Here is a 25588-nt window from a genome sequence, read left to right on the forward strand (position 1 = left end):
TATTCACTTATAAAAATTCGTTGAGTTACTCCCAACACTGGATATCATGCATTTAAAAGCATGCAAGCACACTTTTTACTTATTACTTATTGAAAATCAAGAAAACAATTATTGTCAATTGTGGAATTAATAGAAATATTTGTTCTCTTAAAGAGTAATACATTGAGGTACTTTTTTTCCTACAGAAGAAACATCAGGAAATCTTGATGTACTGTGAAACCAGCGATTACACAATCCAGCCAAACCAGAATGAAGATCATGGTAATCCTTACTGTCCTTCTGAAACAGCCAGTTCCAGCTCTCAGACAAGTTGCTCTTACTGACAGTGTTGTTACATATATTGCAAATGGTCTCCTCCCTCTCTGTACTGTTGAAAATAAGGATTTCATTAATATTTTGCATTTGGCCAGAGACAATTTATATAAGAGACATGCCACTTCCTCAATCCTCAATACAACTATATAAGGAAAACCCGTAACGGCAAAGATGGCGGTTGTATGCACATGTCCCGCCCCTCCCGCTGGAAAGCCAATCATCTGCTTTTAACAGACAAGCCAGGAAACATTTAACCCTATCGTCTGGTTCCACTGACGCATGCGCACAGTTAAGGTTTTGCGACAGCTACCAAGGTAGTTAAAGCATTTTATATCGACCACAAATATGTTACCTTACATTCTAAGTAAAAGACACAAAATATGTCTTATTTGATCGGTGAGTAATGTAGATGAACTAAAAGGACTTTGATTTGGCCCAACCCTCCTTCACAATGCCCTCCTGAAAAGCTCTCAGCCAGGACCTTATCCCTCAGCGCTCAGCTACTGTAAAATCACATCTGATTCATCTGATGGAAAAAACTGAGCATATTTGCCTTAGTAGATCTAGGCAGTAGATCTTTGGTCAAACCGATCAATGAAGTCATTTTTTGGAATGACTGGCCATTTCATTATAGATTTCATGTTGCAGAGTGTAATGCTGAGCTGTCAGCGTTTTAAAGGGAGGCATACAGCTGAAAACATTTGTAGAATTTATGAAGATGTTCTTCAAAATTACAATATTCAGAACAAAGTGTCATTCATTGTGACTGATAATGCCTCCAACATGATAAAGGCATTCACCCTCTTCCCACCAATGCATGTTGTTGAAAGTGAAGAGGAAGAGCAGGATGAGACATCTGATTTTGAAGTGGTGAATGTTGAAGAGGAGATGGTCTACTTCCCACCAGAGAGAAGCTCATGCTTTGTCCACACTCTTCAGTTTGTGGTTTGTGATGCAATGGATGATGCTGGCTCCATAAAAAACTTACTGGGAAAGGTCCAAAAACTTGTTTCTTTTTGTCACAAGTCCACACTGGCTACTGATGCCCTAGACCAGTGGTTCCCAAACTTTTTCTGCAGGGCCCCCCTTTCTGAAGATAAGAATATTTTCGAGCCCCCCCCCACACTGACACAAACATACAAATCCTTTGTTTCTAAACTCCACTGGACTTTACTTAACATTGTAAGTCATACAAAATGGCAACTTCTTCCTGAACAAAACTAAAAAAAAAAAAATGACAAATCACCTTCACAATTATTAAAAGTGACACTGCATCATGTATCATAAAATTTTACCATGTAATGGTTTTCATGGCTTTCAACACATCTTCTTATAAACTCCATTCCTGCATGAAAGTGGCCTTTTACACTTTACCAGCTCTCTGAAGAAAATAACAAAATCCTGAACATTTAACTCTGCAAAAACTGCACCTTTAATGTCCACATCTTTTCAGTGACTGGTGTGGGCTTGCTTCATGCTGCAGATCTTCTCAAATCGGGGTTGCAGCTGTGAAACTGCTACTCTTAGTTCATTTTCAATGTCCAGCTTTGATCTGTATTTAGTCTTGATGGAGGCCACAGCAGAAAAACCTATCTCACATAGGTAAGACGTGGCAAATGGAAGGAGTGTGGCCAGAGCTCTTTTACCTAGCAGTGGGAAATCTTTCTCCACTCCAATCCAAAATGCAGCTAGTGTCTTAGACTTAAACTCAAGCCTCATTGTTGAATCAGAGGTGACATCAATGAACTGTTCATTCTCTGTAGTGCTGAATTCGGCAGGTGGTGTTGCACTGAAGGGGTCTCGGATCCAGTCATATTGTGTAGGATCCTGCACTGGGAAGTACCTCTGGAAATGCTTTTGGAGGGCAGAGATGTGAGCTTTCATGCATGGGATCACTGTGTTCTGCAGCTTGTTGACCTCAATGAATGACTTCAGGTTCTCAAACGAGTCTATATTTCCCTCTGTAACTCGCTGCTCCCACATCTCAAGCTTTCTTGTGAATGATGTGATTTTATCTGCCAGATGTGGAAGGTGTGTGTTGCTGCCCTGCATCTGCAGATTTAGCTCATTGAGTTTTTGAAACATGTCACTGAGGTACGCAAGTTTCATGAGGAACTTGTTGTTGTTAAACTTGTGGGCAAGTTCATTTTCCTCCTCCTCCAAAAAGATGCGGATCTCATCCCGCAGTTCAAAGACCCTGGATAAAACCTTCCCACGTGACAGCCATCGGGACTCGCTGTGAAACAGAACAGCTGTGTGGTCGGAGCCCATTTCCTCACACAGTGCAGAGAAAATACGTGCTTTGACAGGTCGTGTTTTAATGTAGTTCACTGTAGTGATGACATCCGTCATAACATCGTGCAGGTCGGGACTCAGCTGTTTAGACGCCAGCGCCTCTCGGTGTATCATACAGTGTGTCCACTGCACGTTAGGGGAGATGCGCTTGATGAGCGCTTGCAGCCCCCCTCTTCTCCCAGCCATGGCCTGAGCCCCGTCTGTGCAGATCCCCACACAGTCCTCCCATTTCAGATCGGCCTCTCTCAAGTAAGTGTCAATTATTTTAAACAGTTCGTCTGCAGTGGCTCTGCTCATCACTTGTTTGCAGAAAAGCAAATCCTCCCTGAAATCATCGGCATCAATGAATCTGACGTATGTTATCAATAAGCAGTCTTTATTACTGTCAGTCGCCTCATCCATCTGCAGAGCAAAGCGTCGGTCCCGTATCTTGTCATTTAGCTGCTCTTCTATGTCTTTTGACATATCATAAATACGCCTTGAGATAGTATTGTTTGAGAGAGGAATGGCCTTTAGCTTGCTGGCAGTGGCTTCGTCGATCGTAGTTGAGACCATGTCGATCGCAGAGGGAAGTATTAATTCCTCGGCTATAGTGTGTGGCTTTTTACACTGAGCAACTCTGTAGGCAACTTTGTAGGATGCGAGTTGAGCATTTGCAGGCAGGGATGCTGCTTTAGTAAAGCGACTCTGCTGTGCACGACACTGTGTGAGTTTTTTTCTGAAGAACTCCACCGGCTTGTCTTTGTGCTCGGGATGTGTTGTCTCCAAGTGGCGTTTTAATTTGTTCGGCTTCAGACTGTCGCAAGCTAGTATTTTTTGACACACAACACACTGTGGTCTTTCCTCCTTACCCACTGTTGTGCTGGTGAAGCCGAGTGCGAGATATGCCTCGTCATATTTTCTTGTCTTTGCTTTTGAAGTTGCTACATTTGGTGAAGATTCATCATCTGGTTTGCGTTTAGCTGGGACCGCTGTCACAAACTTGTCCATGCTGTTATGCTAGCATTGTAACTAACCCGGGAAGCCGTAGCCGTGGGGGGGCGCGCCCCCCAGTTTGGGAACCACTGCCCTAGACGGAGGGCACAAACTTCAGCCTGCGAATGCCACTCGCTGGAATAGACAGTTAAAGATGCTGAGGTCTGTTCTCAATTTCACAAGTGATGTACTTGCTGAGCTCCATTGCCCCATCCAGCTGACATCATATGAGCTGAAAATAATCCAGGAGCTTTGTGAGGTATTGGAACCCTTTGAGGAAGCTACAGACAGATGCCAGGCTGAGAAAATAGTGACCTCCAGCTTCATCATCCCTTGTGTCAGGGGCTTAAGGCATGCTATCAAAAACATGAAGATGACCGGTAATAAAAAATTTGTCTCAACTCTACAATCCTCACTTGAGAGACGTTTAACCAAATTTGAAGACATGGAATGCTTCCAGGTGGCGGCCACGCTCAACCCAAGGTTTAAGTTAGACTGGTGTATTGGTGAAGAGCAGGTAATAATCAAAAACCTTCTCACTGCAAAAGTTGAGTCTGCCTCCCCAAAAGGGAATGCAACCCTGTTTTCCTACAGTCTGCCATGCCAGCTGACACAGCCCCACATGAGGTCCCTGTGTACTTGAGTACCCCTTGTCTTACAGAGGATACTGATCCTTTGGACTATTGGAGAGAAAACCAAAGCCGTTTTCCTGCCCTAGCTCAACTTGCATGTAAATATCTTGCCATACCAGCTTCCTCTGCACCTGTTGAGAGAATCTTTAGTGTTGCAGGAAAGATATTCAGACCAGAACGGTGCAGACTCAATGAAAAAACATTTGAGGAGCTATTGAGAATTAGATGCAACAGTGTTGCTCAGTAATGTTTTGCATTGGAATAAATGATAACTGCATTTACAACAACTTTGTGTTTGTGTGATTACTTTGAAATTAAAATTACATTGGAACAAAACTAATTAAACAACATTGAGGGGGTAATTTATTTCAATAATTTGATCAATATCTATTTTAGAACAAAATGTATGCAGGGTTGAGGAGTAAATAGTTACGTTAAATGAAATTAAATTACAAAATTAATGTAATTGTATTTAGTTGTATTACTGAGGTAAAATGTTTAATTCAATTAGTTACTAATCAACTTAAAATGAAATTGCTTTGCATTAATAAAGTTATCCAAATAAAGTAATCCAAACCACATTTATAATGGGTAACTAATAACAGTTAGCAATGACATTTCCAAAGTAACCTTCCTAACACTGAATGTATGCAAGACTCAACACATTCTTTCTGTTGTGTGACTGTGTGGAATTTCTTTGAATTGCCATGAATTTAATTCCACTTCCTGTCATTCCAATTCCAATTCAATTCAACGTCCTGTGGCGCGGAGTAAATTCAATTCAAATTCCAATTCATGAATTGAATGGAGGCCAATTCTGAAATTCTGAATTTTGCACAAGCCTGCCTTCAAGATGGCTGAGCTCGATCAGTTTCCGGTTCATAGGATGGAGGATGGAGGACGGAGGAGGGATATTGTGAAGCACCCATTGGACGGGTAAGTCCAAGGAGGCTTCCATGACGTTTCCGCCATTTTGAAAAACTTTAATAGCAAAGAGGGACAAAAAGCACTAGCCTACCACAATGCCCAGCGTCACGTGACTGAAACCAGCTGAAACAGGAAGGAAATCAGTGAGAGGCGCTTGTCACTGGCCTGGCAAATTTGAAAGGCTGCACTGCAAGGTACTTCATAATGCAGGCTCATACTTATGCCGAGCCTTATTCATTAGCTTCATTAGCTGTGATCTCCTTTACATAACCTGGTTGAATTAGTCTATTCATCTCACCTTGATAGTCGGCTGCCTTCTCTGGTTGATCCCGGAGTCTCCTTTCGGTACTGCGGAGATTGGCAAGCACAGATTCCTGAGGAGCACAGAGCTTGGGGAATCATCTCTTCTTAACAAGGGAGTGGCATAGTGCTGAATTCCATCGATTAACACCCTGCAGGTCTTGCCATCTAGGATCTCAATAGATTCTTGCTCATGTTTAGATCGAGTTAGACAGCTTTTCACTGCGGTAAGGTAGAGAATCTAACTTCCACAATCGCTCCACGTCTCTATAGAGGGTATCATGGGCTGCTGCAGTGGTAATAAAATAACTCTGATGAGTGGAAGTTGACCGATTTGAAAGACCTTCAGGACCTTGAAGAGCCCACCCAAGTTTTGTACGGACTGCAACTTGTCCAATCTGAGTGTCTACATGAATTTTTTCCACTGCAGTAATCAGAGAGCTATTATCTGAGCCAATCAGCAACATGGGCTGAACCTTCTTGAATAACTGCAAAGGAATATCTCTCAAGTGGACATATCGACGTTGAAGAGCTTTCACTGGATAGCTCTGTTCCACAAGATCTAATTTGCAGTGAAGGCATTCTGGATTCTGTACTTGACTACTGGATTGCTTCTGCAGGACACATCAAAGGTAACAACTAAGCCAGTCAGGAATGTGACATCAGGACGGATAGTACGTCAGGCTAAAGTTTCCTCCTTCCCTTCCAGCTGAAGCTGTTGAGCAGCGGCAGGTAGCAGCATGGTACGTTCAGCTCCGTCGTCTAATATCGCAAAGGTCTCAATTGTTCTGTCCTTATTATGTAGAAGCACAGGCAAAACTTTCAGTAGTACTCGACCTGAGGGACTGTAGGTGTGAGATAGATCCTACTGTTTAATGCAGTGGTGTGCTTAATCTTGGATCGATGTTCGGCGATTCCATGGAGGACTTGGAGATGTATCTCCCCACAGATTCCACATGGTTTCTTTAAATTACAGTCCTCTGGATGATGGGAACGACCGCATTTCCAGCACCGTTTCCCTTCTGCTATCCATTGTATGAGGTTTTCTGTAGATTGCCTTTATTTCTGAGCACTGGGTTATGTAATGCTCTTTGCTGTGGCAGAATAGGCAATGGACTTTGGATTTCTTCCATTGAGAGGGCTGAGATACTGGTTTAGGTGATTTGACACTTTGGGGTTCTGTACCATGGTAGACTGAAGCACTCTGTCTTTTCGATCGAGTTGAATCCTTTCTCTGAAATGAGTAGGAGGATTTCTCTTTCTGATAACGTTCAACTAGTCTACTGGATAGACGCTGTTGTTGAGCTTTACTCTGCAGCCAACCAGAAAAGTCCTGAAGATTATATGGATTGAGGCTGGCGACATTCAACTTGCCTTGCATCTGTAAGAACTCAATGAAATTGTCTCTGAGATACTTGGGCAGTTTGCTGAGGAGCCGGTCTACATGGGAACAACAGCTGAGTTCAATGCCTCTCTGGCCCTCCAGGGACAGCAACATACTCGCAAGAAGATGAACCCTTAAGAAAAATGACTGGAAACTACTAGCTTCACCGACCTTCACATCTGGAGCGTTGAGTATGGCTGCTATTTCGCTCTGTGCTAATTGATGTGGCTGTCCATAATGCAACTGTAGAGCCTGCATTGCTGCTGTATATGGCCGAGCTTCATGTCGACAAGACTGTCCAATCATTTGTGCCTCTGGAAGTTTAAGATGTTCAAGTAGCACGTGATATTTGTATTTCTCTGACAGCTCAGGATGTGGGTCTAGTAGATTATCCAAAGCTAGTTTCAGATTAGTAAAATCCTTTTATCTGTCTACAGCAAAGTCTGGTATGGAAAGTTTTGGCGCTCCATATAAATTAATGGGAGGTGGAGGAGCTGTCTGACAATTATCACATTGTGCCCAAGTTACTTGTTGTGCTGGGTAGTGAACACCATGTGCACCAGCATAACTAGGCTGTGCTGGGTAGGCACCAGGATAATTAGGACGACAGCCAGCATAAACTGAAGGTACAGAGTGTTGCATCGTATGTATTGCAGTCTGAGGATTAGTGGCCCATTGCTGCTGGGACAAAAAAGGGCCGCCTTCAACTCCTAAGGACCTTCTAAGTTCAGGAGGTGACTTATCTTCATACTGCCCTTGTAGGAGTAACTGTCCTTGTAAAGCAGCATCAGAAGCTGTAGGGAGTTGTGGAGACATAAAGCATGATGATGGAATTGAGTGAACTGAACTCATATTATTCAGTCCAAGTGTTTGCTGGGCAGACTGAGCTCTTATGGTACCCTGTGCCACGTTTCGCATAACTGAAACTTGTGAGATCGGAGGTAATTCAGCTCTTTTTTGTTTAGGGCTCATTATATCAGGCAGAGATTCTGGAAAGTCAACTGCTGTCTTTGTGAAGTGTGGAGCAGTCGAGGCAATGTTATGAACAGACTCAGGGGAAAGTGCTCCCTTCTGAGATGCTATATCTGCTTCTTGGAGTGAGAGGTTATCTGCTTCCTCCTACATTAGGAAAGCATTAATGCGTTTTAACATATCCTGTCGACGCTGCTGCCTTTTCTCATAAAGAGACAGTCTACTTGTAAGCTGTGCAATCTCAGCTGACTCCTCCCTCTCAGCTGCAGAGATGTTTTCCATCAATTCTCTCAGGGACATTTTATCAGTTGATTGAACTTGTTCTGCTTTACGTATTGGTGTAGACATGCTCGGCAAGGATGACAGCTGTCCACAGCTCGGTTTACTGCTGAAGGCACTGTATGTGTTTCTAGTGAGCTTGGTGGGGGACTAGTTGACCTTGGTAAGTTATAGTCCATAACATAGTCCTCCAGGTGCCTAGGAAGTTTACTCTGTCTCACTGGTCTCCCAGCTGACTGGTCTGGACTGGACGGGTTATCATCAGGCAATGACATATCTGTAGTAGTCAGTATCCGGCTCGAAGGACCATGTTACAATTTTTGAATTTAGCTGGATCAATGTGCACTGACTGCCACAGTGTTCTTGTCAGAGAACTCAGAGTCATGGATAGATGATAGCCTTTTAATGATTGCTTTGGCATCGACATAGATGGACATGTGCAAGGTTTTTCTAAAACAATGAAAGAAAATAATAATCAACATAAATTCACGTAAATGTTACATTATAGATATCAATGAAAAACTCAACATGAAGTATTTGCTTCCTTATACAAGTTATAACAATCGCTATTCAAACTTCAAAGGATTGACGGCATATAATACAGAGTGCAATTCACGTGCGGTAAATCGGCCGCTTTAATATAGACGAATAAACTTAGAAACACTATCTACTACAACAAATACAATTGCAATATAACATTAATATTCAAATAACACTTGACTTACTTGTCCGTTACTCGTACAATGTCCTTACAATGCAAGCAATCCCGCGAACTTTCCAGTCAGAACGGCTGATGCAACTCTATGGCGCTACGCTTATTCTCAGTCTACTAAATCAGCGTAGCTTGTTGCGCACTATTCAGTGACGTACAGCGCTGATTCTGTGCGTATCTCCGTTATTATACTAAACATGGAGAATTCAGAACATTGTACGATATATATATATATATATATATATATATATATATATATATATATATATATATATATATGTGTGTGTGTGTGTGATGTGTGTTTAGAAAGAACAATTTAAAACAGGAAGAAGAATTAGGGAGCGTTAATGATTTACTGCCATTGTTTATAATTATACATTTAATGCAACATTAAAACAATTATATGCCGCTAGCGGAGCTAGCGAAAGCGGTCATATAGGGATTGTCAACGTTTTTTTTTTTTTGTTTTTTTTTGTCATCTACTGAATGTTTCGTCAACGATACCAGGGACACCGAAACACCGGGGAACATGAAATTTGGTGGGCATGTAGCCCCACTAGACTTTTACAGGAAAATTTCGTTTGGTCCCCAGGGGCCACTCCCCCCCCGCACTGGGCCCCCCCAAACCCAAAAAATGCAGTTTTTCCTAAATAACTACCTGAACCGTGGCACCGAGGATGAAGAAATTTTTATGGTATGTTGGTCTTAAGGGCCCACATCAACCTAGCCCATAATCGATTGTCAAAGTTTTTTTTTTTGTTTTTTTTTTCGTCATCTACTGAATTTTTCGTCAACGATACCAGGGACACCGAAACACCGGGGAACATGAAATTTGGTGGGCATGTAGCCCCACTAGACTTTTACGGAAAAATTTCGTTTGGTCCCCGGGGGCCACTCCCCCCCCGCGCTGGGCCCCCCGAAACCCAAAAAATTCAGTTTTTCCTAAATAACTACCTGAACCGTGGCACCGAGGATGAAGAAATTTTTATGGTATGTTGGTCTTAAGGGCCCACATCAACCTAGCCCATAATCACTCATTTGTGATTTGCGCCCCTTCCCATAAAAAATGAAAATGCAATATTATTCTGCTTTAATCGCCCCTATCTTCAGTTGAGATGTTCAGAACTGCACCATATTTCATGTGTATGATTAACTTGACATCCTCTGGGGGTATGCTAAGTTTCGTAGAATTTCATTCATGGGGGGGTATAAAATAAATTCATTTATGTGCACATTTAGTGACTGTACACTCATCGGCCTCTAGATGGTGGTGTTGAGCGAAGGGTTGCTGGTTTAGGATGAAACTGTCACACACACATGCAGGAATACAAACAAACGCAAGCATGCACACACACTGACATCCACACCCACAGACACACACCCATACACACACATACAAATCCACATGCACAGACACACACACACACACACACACACAAACACACACGCGCACACACATGTACGCACGCATACATACACACACAGACATACACACACACACACACACACACACACAGACGCACACTATGAATACATTTTATCAGCGTTATGGACATAACATTAAATACACACACTTTACAAGTGTCCTACAAACTCTGTGAATTATTAAACAAACTGCCGATGTAGCATGAAAAAGACTTGCTTGAACACAATAAGTGTGTTTTTGAAACTCATTTTTGTAATACATTATGTAGGGAAAACCACTGTTATGGATGTGACGTTTTCACATTATGGATGTTAAGTGTCTAAACTAATGACTTTTGATATAAAACTTAAATAGTAATGGCAAATAATTACAAAACTCTAAATTATCCATGATCCACAGGAATACTCCAGACAGTCTTTTAAAATATACAACTTATATACATAAACACGCAATACAGCCAAATTGCTCCATGTCATTTATTTTTGTGGAAAGCCAGTGCAGGCCTGAGCGGCGGTCATATTTTGTACCGCCATGCGGTACATCTAGTTATAATAACAGTTTTGGGTAAAAAAAAAAAAAAAAGAAATGAAAAATTATTTTTCATGCCTCCTACATGAGACTAAAGAAGACTAAAGAGTATTTATCTTGTGGTGCACAACATTACCTGTTTAAAGGTTAAATTCATATAAGTTTGAATATAATATTGTCACTGATGACATTTATTTAGAAAATATTATTTTCAAAAGAATGTGCTGCATATGCTATCTTGTAAAATAATGTTCACTGTACTGCAAACTTAAAATAATTTATTATCTGGCATTATCACTCCATGAAAGTCCTCACCCATTAAGTATTCACCAATATGTTTTTTTTTTTTTTTACACATTATTTTCAGCAGTCATATCAGTCCTCTGCGACCTCCCCGGGTCCCACGAAAAATGACTAGACGGGTTCCCTCAAAACCCTCTCTCATCTCCCGCTCGATGGCTGGGGAAAAGACATTAAAAAACATACCGCTGGATCCTTGTTGACGGAGTCCTTCTGTCACGATCCACACAAGAACAGAAGAGAGGTAGATCCAATTTGCAGTATGTGGTTATTAATGTAAGGTAATCCAATCTCATAACAGTCCAGGCAGGGGTCAAAACCAAGGTAGCAATCCAACAAACACAAGAACATACAAACAGGTCTAACGACAGTACTCAGAAGTGGTGTGAAAAACAAGGACTCCGTGACACATACTAAAACAGACAGGGTTATATACACAGGGAAATGACAATGCTAATGGGGAACAGGCTGAGTGCAATGATCAGTGATAAGGGACAGCTGAGTGCAATGAAAAGACAAGGATCATGGGGGATGTAGTTCAAGAGTGTGATGGACACCGTGGGGAAGGAGGACATCTAGTGGTGACCCAAGGAACATAAACCAGACACTGTGACATAACCCCCCCTCTACGGAGCGGCTACCAGACGCTCCAAGACGTGACAGACAAACAAGAGTCCAGGCGGGAGGTGGACTGGTGGAGGATCAGGGGGAGGGATGGGGGGCCAGGTCCATGGAGGGAAACGGGGACAGGGAGTGACAGTTCATCTGGCGGCCAGGGCGGAGACGACAGTCCATCGGGCGGCCAGGGCAGAGCAGACTTTCCCTCGGGCGGCCAGGGCGGAGACTTTCCCTCGGGCGGCCAGGGCGGAGACTTTCCCTCGGGTGGCCAGGGCGGAGACCTTCCCTCGGGCGGCCAAGGCACAGGAACAGGCACCACCAGCTCTGAAACAGACACCACCGGCTCAGGAACTGGAACAGACACCACCGGCTCAGGAACTGGAACAGACACCACCGGCTCAGGAATTGGAACAGACACCACCGGCTCAGGAACTGGAACAGACACCACCGGCTCAGGAACTGGAACAGACACCACCAGCTCAGGAACTGGAACAGACACCACCGGCTCAGGAACAGACACCACCGGCTCAGGAACAGACACCACCGGCTCAGGAACAGACACCACCGGCTCAGGAGCAGACACCACCGGCTCAGGAGCAGACACCACCGGCTCAAGAACAGATACGGACACCTGTTCAGGAACAGAAACAAACACCGGCTTCAGCACAGTGTCCGGGGTTCCAACCGGACTGGAGGCTGCCATTTTGGTAGTGTGTGCAGCCCAGGCACGCCAGACAGCAACCAAATAAAGAGTGAAGACAGCCCTCTGGGCCGTGGCAGGGCTGACGGGTACAGCCTCCGGCACAGGAACAGTCTCTGCATCGACAGATGTGATGTGAACAGTCTCTGGATCGGCAGACATGACGTGAACAGTCTCTGGATCGGCAGACGTGACGTGAACAGTCTCTGGATCGGCAGACGTGACGTGAACAGTCTCTGGATCAGCAGACTTGCTGTGACTCTTCCACCCATGCAATACCGCCACTGCGTAAAAGAGAAAGACAGCCCTCCTGGCCGTGGCAGGACTGATGGTGGGCAGCTCCGAGACAATCCTCTTGTCCGAAGACACAGGCTCGGCGGCGGCCATCTTGTCCGAAGACACAGGCTCGGCGGCAACCATCTTGTCCGCAGACACTGGATCCGGCTCGGCAGCAGCCATCTTGTTCGAAGACACAGGCTCAGCGGTGGCCATCTTGTCCGAAGACACAGGCTCGGCAGACGTGACGTGAACAGGCTCGGCGGCAACCATCTTGTCCGCAGACACTGGATCCGGCTCGGCAGCGGCCATCTTGTCCGAAGACACAGGCTCGACGACGGCCATCCTGTCCGAAGACACAGGCTCGGCAGACGTGCGTATCTTACCCCCTCTCCGTCTGCGACGGTGAGACGGTGGCTCCAATTCGTCCCTCACCATCCCAGAGTCGAAGGGGGGCCATGGTGGAGAGTGGTGTTGGACTCCCTCTCGACCCACCACTCCTCTGCGACCTCCCCGGGTCCCACGAAAAATGACTAGACGGGTTCCCTCAAAACCCTCTCTCCTCTCCGGCTCGATGGCTGGGGAAAAGACATTAAAAAACATACCGCTGGATCCTTGTTGACGGAGTCCTTCTGTCACGATCCACACAAGAAAAGAAGAGAGGTAGATCCAATTTGCAGTATGTGGTTTTTAATGTAAGGTAATCCAATCTCATAACAGTCCAGGCAGGGGTCAAAACCAAGGTAGCAATCCAACAAACACAAGAACAAACAAACAGGTCTAACGACAGTACTCAGAAGTGGTGTGAAAAACAAGGACTCCGTGACACGTACTAAAACAGACAGGGTTATATACACAGGGAAATGACAATGCTAATGGGGAACAGGCTGAGTGCAATGATCAGTGATAAGGGACAGCTGAGTGCAATGAAAAGACAAGGATCATGGGGGATGTAGTTCAAGAGTGTGATGGACACCGTGGGGAAGGAGGACATCTAGTGGTGACCCAAGGAACATAAACCAGACACTGTGACACCGGCGAAAGGAGGAAAGAGAGTGTTAGTCCCGCCGAGGCTAGACCAACCTCCATTTCTCACTCATTTCTCAGTCTCCTGTCAAGTTCAGGCGACTGGAAATATCAATATTGCAGTAAACGAGCCTGTTATAATACATGCACGCCTGCAAACAAACGCAGACACAGAACATGACACTCTCTTATATTCTTGCATAACTGAAAGCTCATGTGTTTCCCCCCTGTGGCTCAGTGGCGAAATCTTAGGCTGTCGCGCCAGAGACCCGTGTTCGAATCCTGGCTCTGGCGGCAGATAAAAATTATGCTACAGAAAGCGAACCCGCCTCTCGCACCCTCCCGCTCTCAGGATGGTGCTTGAGTATTTATGAGCGTCTAAACATGAGCCTTCAAAGCACTTCGCTCTGTCAGTCCCCTTAAGAAGGCGACTGCAGATGTGTTTTTTGCAGCCAACGAGCGCGTTGTACAACCCGCTCGCCTGCACCCAAACACCGTTCCTACGGCAACCCAGAGAAATCTCATAAGAGTACAATTCTGGTTATCCGGCTCGCGCCGATGGTGTCTTGAGTGTAGAAAATGTGCCCGCTTCCCAGTGTTCACCCCTACACACAAGCACGGTTCCCCCTGTGTCATTCACTCATGCAGAGCCCACTCTAGAGCTGGCATATGCCGCTCAAGTGTTGAATGTAGGAAATGTGCTCACAAAACAGTGCCCACACCTACACACTGCCCGCTCTGCTACACTTTTATCCCAGGGGACAAAACCTATAAAGCCGACACACGCCAGCTATGTGTAAGTCTTGTGTCCGCCCGTGAGCTCCCACGCTTACTGATAAACACAACATATCCGCTTTGTCAGTCCCCTTAAGAAAGGCTACTGCAGAAGTGTATTTGGCAGCCAACGAGCTGGGAATACTACCCGCTCGCCTGCACGCAATCGCCGTTTTCACGACGATCCAGAGAAATCTCAAAAGGAGTGTAATGCCTGGGTATCCGGCTCACGCCGTTAGTGCTTTCAGTGTAGAAAATGTGCCCACGTTTCTGTGTTCACCCCTACACACAAGCACTATAAACCCCATGTCTCTCACAGGGCCCACTCTCCGAAGCGGATAAAAGCCGCTCAAGTGTTAGATTTAGGTCACGCGTCCACAACCCTGTGCCCGCACCTACTCACTGCCCGCTCTGTTATACGGCCACTTCCTACCGGTCATACCATAAATGTAATTCCTGTGCCCGCCCTCGAGCGCTCACACATACTGACAAACACTTTACCCCCGACGCCGCTCTCGCGCTCCGTTCCTCACACAATATGTTCCCCGTCCAATGCCACCGGGACATCGTGTGTAAAACGGCCAGCCATCGCTGTCTGCGAGCCGCCGTATTCAAGCTCCGAGAGCGCGCGCACTGCGCCCGCGCCTCCGAATCAGGTTCTCGAGCCCGCGGAATGTGGCAATCAGAGCCCGGAGGCCATTCTGCCCCTAGCCGTACATGCGAAAGTATGGGAAGCTATTCCAGGTGCGTCAGAATGGGTGCTGAGCACAGTAAGAGAGGGCTATTCATTGCAGTTTGCTCGCCGTCCCTCGCGCTTCAAGCGCAAACCGAGACGAGAGTGAATGGGGAAGTAGCACACCTACTTCGTGCAGGAATAGCGAAACTTCTGTGCAAAGGGGCCATAGAACCGGTACCCCCTTCTCTGAGCGAGTCAGGCTTTTACAGACGTTATTTCCTTGTTCCCAAGAAGGACGGAGCTCTCAGACCGATTTTAGATCTGAGATATTTGAACAAAGCTCTTATGAAAAGACCGTTCAAAATGCTCACAACCAGACAGATCCTCACGCAGATTCACCCGAGGGACTGGTTTATTTCCCTCGATCTGAAAAGACGCTTACTTTCAGATCCAGATAATACCCCGTCACAGGCCATTCTTGAGATTCGCCTTCGACGGTCGGGTATATCAGTACACCGTCCTGCCGTTCGGCCTATCTTTTGCACCCCGTACATTCACGAAGTGCATGGACACGGCTCACGCTCCCCTGAGAAGTCAGGGCATGCGGATTTTGAACTATTTGGACGATTGGCTGATTCTAGCACAGTCAGAGGAAGAACTTATCTCTCACAGAACAGTGCTTCTCAGCCACCTGGAAAGCCTGGGTCTCACGGTCAACTGGACCAAGAGCTCATTACTGCCTAGTCAGTCAGCCTCTTTCTGGGTTTGGAACTGGACTCTGTGGCAATGACGGCCTGGCTGTCGACACAGCACGCGCGCTGTATTCAATGCCTGGCCGCGTCTTTTCAGATGGGCAGCACCGCACCTCTAAAAATATTTCAGAGGATGCTGGGTTGTATGGCATCAGCTGCAGCAGTGCTTCAGCTGAGTCTACTGCGTATGTGCCCGCTACAACGCTGGTTGAATGCTCGAGTGCCTCACCGAGCCTGGGCGTCCGGCGGCATACGGATCAGAGTGACTCAGAGCTGCGTTTCAGCACTGAGACCCTGGTTAGCGGCCGACTGGTACCAGCGGGGAGTGACAATGGGAGCCGTCTCGCACTGAAAAGTTATCTCGACGGACGCATCCAACTTGGGTTGGGGTGCTCTTTTCGAGGGCAAACCGGTCTTTGGCCTGTGGTCAGACTAGGAGAAATGCCTCCATATAAACTGTTTGGAGATGATAGCGGTCGAGAATGCGCTCAAGCACTTCCTCCCACATATACGGGACCACCATATGCTAGTCCGCTCGGACAACATGTCCGTGGTGTCCTATGTGAACCGCCAGGGCGGTTTCAGATCCAGGAATCTCTGCAAACTGACAGAACGCCTTCTCGTGTGGGCTCATCGCTCATTGCGCTCGCTGAGAGCCGCGCACGTGCCGGGCCACATGAATGTCGGCCCAGACAGACTGTCCAGAGACAACATTCCCCCGGGAGAATGGTCCCTGCACCCCCACACAGTCCAGCTACTGTGGCGCCTTTTCGGCAAGGCGGAAGTCGACCTTTTTCCGTCAAAAGACAACGCTCATTGCCCGAGGTTCTTCTCAAGGAGCGAGGACGCGCTGGCCCAAACCTGGCCCAAACCTGGCCCAAACCTGGCCCAGCCGCTCGCTGTATGCTTTCCCTCCGATCTCGCTGTTACCACAGGTAATCAAGAGGATCAGGGAAACGCACCACTCAGTGCTCCTCATAGCGCCGCGATGGGAGAACCAAATTTGGTACCCAGAGCTAGTGAGGCTGTTGCACTCAGCCCCATGGCCGATCCCGGTGAGGAAAGATCTTCTCTCTCAAGCCGGTGGATCAATTTGGCATCCCCATCCAGAGCGCTGGTCTCTGCATGCGTGGATAATCAACGGATACCCGCTGATTTGCCAGAAGGGGTCGTAAACACGATCACGCAGTCTAGAGCTCCTTCCACGAGAAGACTCTACGCGTCTAAATGGTCAGTGTTCTCCAAATGGTGCGCTACTAAGAGCCTGGATCCATGCACGTATGGGGTTTCGCGGGTGCTCTCCTTCCTACAAGAGCTGTTGGACAAGGGCAGGTCCCCTTCCAAGCTCAAAGTGTACGTCACGGCTATTGCAGCGTTCGCGGAGACGACGCACAGCTGTGCAATAGGAAGGAACGAGCTTATCATCCGCTTCCTTAGAGGAGCCAGGAGGATGAACCCCCCACAGCTCCCCTCGGTTCCTATTTGGGATCTTTCTTTGGTCCTAGAGGCCCTGAAATTGTTTCCCTTTGAACAGTTAGAATCTGTGGATCTGAAATACCTTTTCCTCAAAACCGTTTTTCTGACAGCTCTGTCGTCAGTAAAATGTGTGGGGGATCTACACATGCTATCTGTTAGCCCTGCATGTCTCGAGTTCGGACCAAATGACTCAAGTCATCCTCAAACCGAGACACGGTTACGTCCCCAAAGCGATTGGCACTTCCTTTAGGGCGCAGATCATTTCCCTGTCGGCCCTGCCAGCAATACCGATAGCGAGGACAGTGATAACCTCTTATGCCCCGTCAGGGCGCTGAGAGTTTACATCACACGCTCCGCCGCCTTCAGGTGTTCTGAGCAGCTCTTTGTTTCGTTTGGTGCGTGCACCAAGGGTCTCGCCGCCTCGAAACATAGCCTGTCCAGATGGATAGTGGACGCTATCACAGCAGCTTATACGTCCAAACACCTGTAGTGCCCTAGGGGCATCAGAGCCCATTCCACTAGAGGCATGGCCTCATCGTGGGCTTGGTCCAGCGGGATTTCTATTCACGACATTTGTATGGCGGCAGGCTGGGCCTCCCCCTCTACATTCGTGAGATTTTATAACCTGGAAATTCCCGCCTTGCAGGCTAAACTGTTATCAGTTTAAGTGATATGTATGTTCTGCCCAGTTGATCATGCGCAGACTACTCTTGTGTACTACTAACTTTTCTGGTGAGGTGCACTAGGGGTGAGATTCTCTATATACAGACCGGCGGAGCTGCTCTATATTTTCCCCATCACGCGCTTTTGCACTGGTGCTGGCCCGCGTTGCTGGCCGCCTACTCTCCACTCAGCTGCGCTAGGGGTTTTTACTCTCTATACATAGACCAGCGGTGCCGCTCTATATTCTCCCTATGATGAGCTTATGTACTGTGCTGGCCCACGCTGCTGGCCGCATTCTCCACATGCTTATACATAGACCGGCAGAGCCGCTTTGTATTCCTATGAAGTGCTTATGACAGGTGCTGGCCCGCGTTGCTGGCCGCCTTTTCCCGCATGTTGTGTTCCCCGGGCTCCCCTGGGACTCATGCAGTGGATGCTCGGCGCGCACGGCGTTGACAAGGGGTTCCCGTAGCGTAAGCAACTTACACAATACGAGAGAACCTCTCGTAAGAGATCGTACTCGGTTACCTAACGTAACCTCGGTTCTCTCTAGAAGAGGGAACGAGTATTGCGTAACCTGCCATGTCGTGCCGCGAGCTTATTCGCTTCAGTCTATGAAATTCAGAGTTTCAGCCTGTGAGCCCTTTTATACACGCTAGCCACACCAATTCTTGCGGGCTGAGGCACGTGAAGGGCGCGAAGCACCCTCATTGGGCGTGACGTCACACAGGGCTCACTGGTAGGCTGCTGCAGTTGCCGCAGGACAGCCAATGAGCACGCTTATACAGCCTGCTATGGTCTGATGGCTGCTGCACTGCGTTGACAATAAATACAAAATTAAGGATAATTTTTGGCTTCAGATCTCGAGAAAAGACACCTTTCCCGTAGCATAAGCAACTTACGCAATACTCGTTCCCTCTTCTAGAGAGAACCGAGGTTACGTTAGGTAACCGAGTATGTTTAACGTTATTCTAAAACAACTCCAAACAACTCACACAAACAGTGTGGTTTGCTCTGACCATCTCTCACACACTTCACCTGTTCTTCACCTCTAGAAAACTATCCAGTTAAATAGCCACGGTAACAGTAGAGTGTTGTATGGCAGAAATGCACGATATTGATTATGTAGAATCAAAGTGTTGCATTGCCTTAATACCATTGTGAATGCACAGAGTGGGAAAATATGCTGAAATTAATTAATAATTTCATATTAAACATCAGTATTGTTTAGATCCATGTTTTGCATGGAATATCTGTTTGATTGTAGTCTAGCAAGGTGATTATTGTAAAAGTCCTGTTATCACAGATTAACTCGTTGTATTTATTTATTCCTAGAGCACATCTACACATGTCCCTATCAGCCAGGACATGCCTTCAATCAAGTGCAGGGAATATCAAACACAACATCAACCTCCTGTGTCTGCTGAAGTGCAAGCTTACCCACTAAAGACATTCTGTAGGCACTCAGTGTACCTTTGCTCAATCTCAAAACACACAGTTCTCCTTCACTAAACAGACAGGACATGCATGGAACAGAGGTATGTATGTAATATGTTAAATGGTTCTTAGTGCCTTTAAAATATTATTGGAGGTAAAGGCAGTGTTTTATAGAGTAAGGGTTACTTAAATGAAAGAATACAAATTTGTTTTCCTCTGTCAGGTGTGCAGGCAACAGTTTTCCATACAGGTGTTAGTACTGAGACCACACAAGTTGAAACATGTAGGCATCTGTCATCTAAACCAATAAAGACGTCCACATCTGGACTCGGTGCAACACCTGCTAAAAGGCCCTGTATGGAATTGATGGATGAGGATGAAGGAAATCTTTCAGAAATTTCACAACATCACGATTCCACATATGAACCTGGTGACTCTGTTGCAGAGCCTTCTGAAATTAGGTAATGTTGTGCAAATGTAAATTGGTATTCATTCTGTTTGTTTTGAATTTATCAGTGATGCTCTATGCTTTGTCCTTTCTTTTAGTGGGATGGAGGTCTCTTGTGATTACACAGATGCAAAGTACATTGTTTTTGAAAGCTCTCTCAGAGAGCTTTTCGAAACATGTCCTGTGTGCAAGAATAACTGTGATGTCCAGCGACGTCGGCTCGGGACATTTGTGTCATTCAGTCAGGGGCCTGTTTCAGAAAGGAGGTTAAGTGAAAACTCTGAGTATGTTAACCCTGAAATGAGGTAAACTCTGAGTTTTCTGTTTCAGAATGTGAGGTATGTTAATCCTGTGAAAGCACAGTAAGTCAAGCCCGTTTCTGAAAGAGAGGTATCTTATACTCAGAGTCAGTTACCATGGCAACTTACTCTGTGAATCTAACCTGGTCGGGAGCAGGTTTTCTTCGGTAAACCCAGAGTTTCTATCGGTCTCCTCCCCCTTTTTAAAGAGGAAGTGGTGTTTAAACACCTCATTCATTCTTTCAGTACATTTTTATTAATAAAATGAATCTTTTATTAATAAATAAAATATTGCTATTTTTACTGCAGTTTTTTCTATTTTTTTTTAATAAGATGAAGTCTATAAAACTCCTTAACTGGCAACTGAAAATACAGTAGTGGATTAGAGTTACATGTAGTTCTAAACAAATAAGAATACCTGTTTATACATAGATTTAAACTTTAATTCTATCAGCTACTCCACATAAAAATGTGAAATAATCAGAATGTGTAGATCGTTTGATGTGTAGACACATAATATTAACATAACCTCTGTAGGCCTCTAAAATAGCCTATATAAAAAATAACACATATGTAAACCTCTACATTTTATGAAGGCCCTTGGATCTTCGGGAGTGACTGGCTCTGAAGTCCCTCCAGGAATTCCCTCAGCCAAAAATGCTGCTGCACTGCTAGACACTGGATTCTATTTAGTTATTTAATATGTCAAATGTTTGTAAAGTCAGGTAGCCTTCACTCAATATGCTCAAGCCTTACCTGATTGAATTATGTTTTTATATTTAATTTTCAGTTGCTGCCATGTTCTTTTAATGCCTGCAGGATTGCACCTACATGAATAGGTTGAATAACATACTGTTCTTCCAGTTTCACCTCTGATATTATAACAGTTGGGTAAGTTACTTGTATTACTAACTACAACTGCCATCTTCAACAGTGTAATTAGATTAATGTAATAATGACTATCTTTAGAAAGCATTGGTCTACTTATTACTAAATCCCATATCAACCTCAGCCACTTGAACAATACAAGGAGAGACAAGAAATTGCACGTTTAATGCTTTCAAATAAACAATATACAATTGCATGAACTATTCTTGAATTGACCAAAGTGTGTAGAGGGAGAAGGTTACATTAAAAATATACCTTTTAAAAATGTGTGTTAAAGGGATAGTTCACTTTGAAATAAAATTTTAGTATGTTTTAGCTTACCTGAAGGGCATCCAAGATGTAGGTGTCTTTTTTTCCGCAGTAGTTTCAATTTTGATATTTTTAGGTCAAACCGTTCTTGTCTTTCAGTCATATAATGCAGGTCTATGGTCACTGTCTCAAAGAGCATGCACAGAGTCCAAATTAAAACAATGTCGCCTTGGCTACGGCAGTTCATTGGAACGAATCTCTTTAAGGCGACATCTAGTGTATATATCTATGCACCAGTCTGCGTACACGTCACACAGCAGGAAGCGTGCGCGCCCTCAGATCACTTGGACGTGGCTGTGTTACAAGAGGTATAAACGATATATATACTGTTCGTTTTCTCACACAAACCGCTCGTTTCGTGTCTTAGGCCATCAATGTGTACTTACGATGGGGAATTGTTTTAATTCGGACTCTGTGCATGCTCTTTGAGACAGTGACCATAGACCTGCATTATATGACTGAAAGACAAGAACGGTTTGACCTAAAAATATCAAAATTGAAACTACTGCAGAAAAAAAGACACCTACATCTTGGATGCCCTTGAGGTAAGCTAAAACATACCAAAATTTAATTTCAAAGTGAACTATCCCTTTAAATATACAGAATTGTTCTATAGTCTAATGCAATTACATCAGATTTTACTGTAAATTACAGAAGAATTAAGAGTAATTCCTTTAATTAAATTACAGTATTAATGTTCTAATACTGTAAAATTACAGTAATAATGTTTGTACTGGTGAGAAATATGAAGACCTCTTTTTGTCTGGCGCTGTTGCCATGGTGACTCATAATATCTGCGCTCCATTGATAATGGCTTTTTATAGTTGTGGTGCACGCGCTTAACTCAGAGTAGGTCAACTCAGAGTTGATTGAACTAACTAATTTCAGCTGTTCTGTAACCGAAAACTGAGAGTTTCCCACCTCAGGGTAAGTCAACTCAGAGTTCAAGTTTTAACTCAGAGTTGGTTGAACCTCCTTTCTGAAACAGGCCCCAGGTCTGCAACCACTGTCAATATACTAAAAAAATGGCAGAGCCAGCCTGTGAGAGGAAGCACCCCAGTCGGAAACCTGCAAATGTCAGTGGCTGTTTACTTCACTGGTGGATCATTCATTAAAATGGATAAGGTATTTTTTTTGTTTGTTTTTTTGGCCTCATTCATGAAACTTTCGTAAATATACGAGCAAATTCTGAGTAGTTTTATTTATTTATTTTTAGTCTCTGTCCTGAGTTAAATGTACTCTTATTTGTTGTCATATTTCGTCAACCATGTCCTGTATTTGTTTAGTCAAGTTTTAGTTGACTAAATGCCTGAGCATTTTAGTCTAGTTTTCGTCATGCTGCATAATGGTTAAATTGTTAATTAATAATTTTGCTCAAATTTATAATCATAATGATTGTTGTCATTTGAGAAATGTAGGCTATATTCATCAGAATTATTGCACTTTCACCTATTAGCACATATCAAGAGAATGTCAACCCATACACAGCTAACTAACATTTTGAAAATACGAACATTTTTGAGAATCTGAGAATTTACGTCAGAACAGCTTTACAAACAATTCACACAAAAATTTGTTCTGCTCGTGTTTCATGAATGAGGCCCATTGTATGCACACTGTTTTTTAAAATCACTAAGGATACACACCATAATTTCATCTCTGCTATGTTTCCAGATTTGCCGAGCTATGAATCTGCAAATACACGATTACAACACATTCAGAAGGCATGCTCGTTTGTTTCTGGAACCATCCATATATCACAAGTGGAAGATGGATCAGCAGGCCATGTTCCAGCAACTACAACCACAGGGCAAAATTGCACTGAGTGGCGATATGCATGCTGATTCTCCAGGTGATTTTTAAAATAATATTTATTCTATGGTGGCAAGACTTGATAATCATGCTAATGTAAAATTTATTTTTTTTGGTTCTGTAGTGTTGTATTAAAGGGGTCATCAGATGCCCATTTTCCACAAGTTGGTATGATTCTTTAGAGTCTTCGTGTAAAGTTTGTAACATACTTTGGTTAAAATTCCTCAGTGGTTGTGTAAAACAACACCTTTTTTACCTCCTCAAAAACAGCTCTGTTCACAGCGACCAATTTCGGTGCATGTCTCTTTAAATGATAATGAGCAACTGCTCACCCACCCCTCTCTTCTATGGGGTGTGTCACCACAAGACACGTGCTGCCATGGCAACCAGCTGGCAGAAAGTATACAAATGGCTGAGGGCAGAAATATGCTAATACGGGACAGTCCGTCAGTGGTCGTGAGCGGAGCATGAGCAATATGACATCATGTTGCTCAGAAAATCCAAACGGCTTGATTATTTGGAGTGTTTAGGCTTTTTGAGGACTAAAAGAAAGGAGTGAATGGATGTTCTTCGTTGTATGGTGGTTGTGTCCACGGACCGCAAAGACACATTTATATGCAAACACCATATAAAAGTGAATTTCGCTTTCGCATCCGATGACCCCTTTAACTTACAAATGTTTTCTATGTTTAGGACACTCTGCCAAATATTGCAGCTATACTTTAAAGGAGACATATCATGCTTTTAAATTGTTCCTTTTTACATATACATCATACATTTGTGGTCTATATAAAGCGGAACTGCAATGCTTGGGTCTGAATTCCTCATTATTATAGCTCCACGGGCCCCTTTTTTACCCCTTTTCTGAGGTGCTTCTGACAGCAACTCGTTTTGGTGCGGTCTCTTTAAAGACAATTGAGACACTTCATACCCCGCCCCCTCTCCAGGTTGCAGAGGTTCAACTCCACCCCGTTCGGCCATTTTTGTAGTCTGATATCAGAGATAGGATTATCTTGCGGCACAGAAACTTTTTATTCACACGTTATTAACAAAATGTCAACAACGGAAGACTTGTCCAGCCAGCCTTACATGTTCGAGCCAGAGTTGGAGCCGGATCGAGATGAAAATGAAGACGACGAACCTGCAGAACAACGTCTTCATATTGGATGTATTGCAATGGTGTGTTACTGTATTTACACATGAAACTTTGGTCTGCCGACATTTTACCACCGTGTCGATTTATTTTTATTAATATGTACAAGGGAGAGAGAGCTAGACAGCATCTAGTTTGGAGACGGTGTCTTGTTTACACTTTCGCCGGGCTCCGAGAGAGAGTGCGAGCGCGCGCGAGACCGAGTCTCTCTCTCTCTCTGCTCGTTCTTTCAGTTATGCGCCACAAGCGCGGCATTTCATCTACAATAGACAGTGTAATGAAGCGTGTGGGTTACTACATCCAACAACCGAACATTTTAACTTACCCTCTCGTAACTTCTGCATCCTTTAGCTTGGACTACAAAATTGCAGCGAGAAATAATAATGGCGGATCGCTCGAAGTGTTGGGCTGGAAGTCAATGTCCTTATTTGGCAGTTCCGCTGCAAATACTGTGACGTGATAGTTCACAAAACGTCATAGATAACAGAAAAATCGGAACAGGTTGAAAAATATGACCAAAACAGAATATAAAGATATCAACGAAGCACCTGAAGAGAATAATTTCATATTTTCTGTACTTCTAAACACTCCAAATATACAACAAAATGCATTTAAGGGCTAAAAAAGTGCATTTAGCATGAGATGTCCCCTTTAATGCATCTGGAAAGCAATACAATTCTGGATATTCAACTGGTACAGGTAACCCTCTCTTCCAGAACTTAGTAATGCTTCCTGTTTTTTATATGATTTGGCATTTGGTAAGTTGATTTTGATTTGTCAAAGAGCAAAGAAGTTGGAGGCAGTGCACACATGGAGAAGGAAGGACTCAGAAGAGGTCTGGATCTTCTAGAGTCCAACCAGTTACATGTGGACTACATTGTGACTGATCGACACACACAGGTGCAGAGATGTAAAACAGTACTATGATGTTTGGCACCTTGAGAAGGGTAAATGGAAGTCATAATTCAATGCATATTTGTATGGAAAATTGTTACAAATTATTTGTAAAAGTGTTGTACATGCATAATAAGTTTGTTATTTCAAGCCTGTAACTTGAACTCTCTTCAACTGACGATTTATAACAAACTTAATTGAAACATCCGCCATCGTGGATGATTATTCACAAGTTTGTTTGCTTCTGATTCTCATTTTGTACACTTTATGACTTATTGTATTTTCAGGGCTATCGAAAAAATTGGAGAAATTGTCAAGAAACAGAGACTGCAGGGTGCTGCG

At 44.4% G+C, this 25588-nt stretch overlaps 1 protein-coding gene and 2 pseudogenes across 3 annotated transcripts; 2 read left to right on the top strand and 1 right to left on the bottom strand.

Annotated features, from left to right (window-relative positions):
- Positions 1-258: 258 nt before the first annotated feature.
- On the top strand, positions 259-1539 carry LOC308684624 (annotated as a pseudogene). The gene is made up of 2 exons: positions 259-405; positions 749-1539. The product of its transcript is annotated as an uncharacterized misc_RNA (transcript).
- Positions 1540-1764: 225 nt separating this feature from the next.
- LOC308684625 (zinc finger BED domain-containing protein 5-like) lies at positions 1765-3600 on the bottom strand (the record flags this gene model as incomplete). The annotated part of the gene is made up of 1 exon (XM_081355889.1): positions 1765-3600. One exon carries the CDS (start codon positions 3598-3600, stop codon positions 1765-1767), a length of 1836 nt encoding a protein of 611 aa, XP_081212015.1.
- A 6-nt stretch (positions 3601-3606) lies between these two features.
- On the top strand, positions 3607-4464 carry LOC308684626 (zinc finger BED domain-containing protein 4-like; annotated as a pseudogene). The gene is made up of 2 exons: positions 3607-3617; positions 3664-4464. The product of its transcript is annotated as a zinc finger BED domain-containing protein 4-like (transcript).
- Positions 4465-25588: the final 21124 nt, after the last annotated feature.

Source organism: Scardinius erythrophthalmus (assembly GCF_964197995.2).
Source record: "Scardinius erythrophthalmus genome assembly, chromosome: 24".
Taxonomy (NCBI): Eukaryota; Metazoa; Chordata; class Actinopteri; order Cypriniformes; family Leuciscidae; genus Scardinius; species Scardinius erythrophthalmus.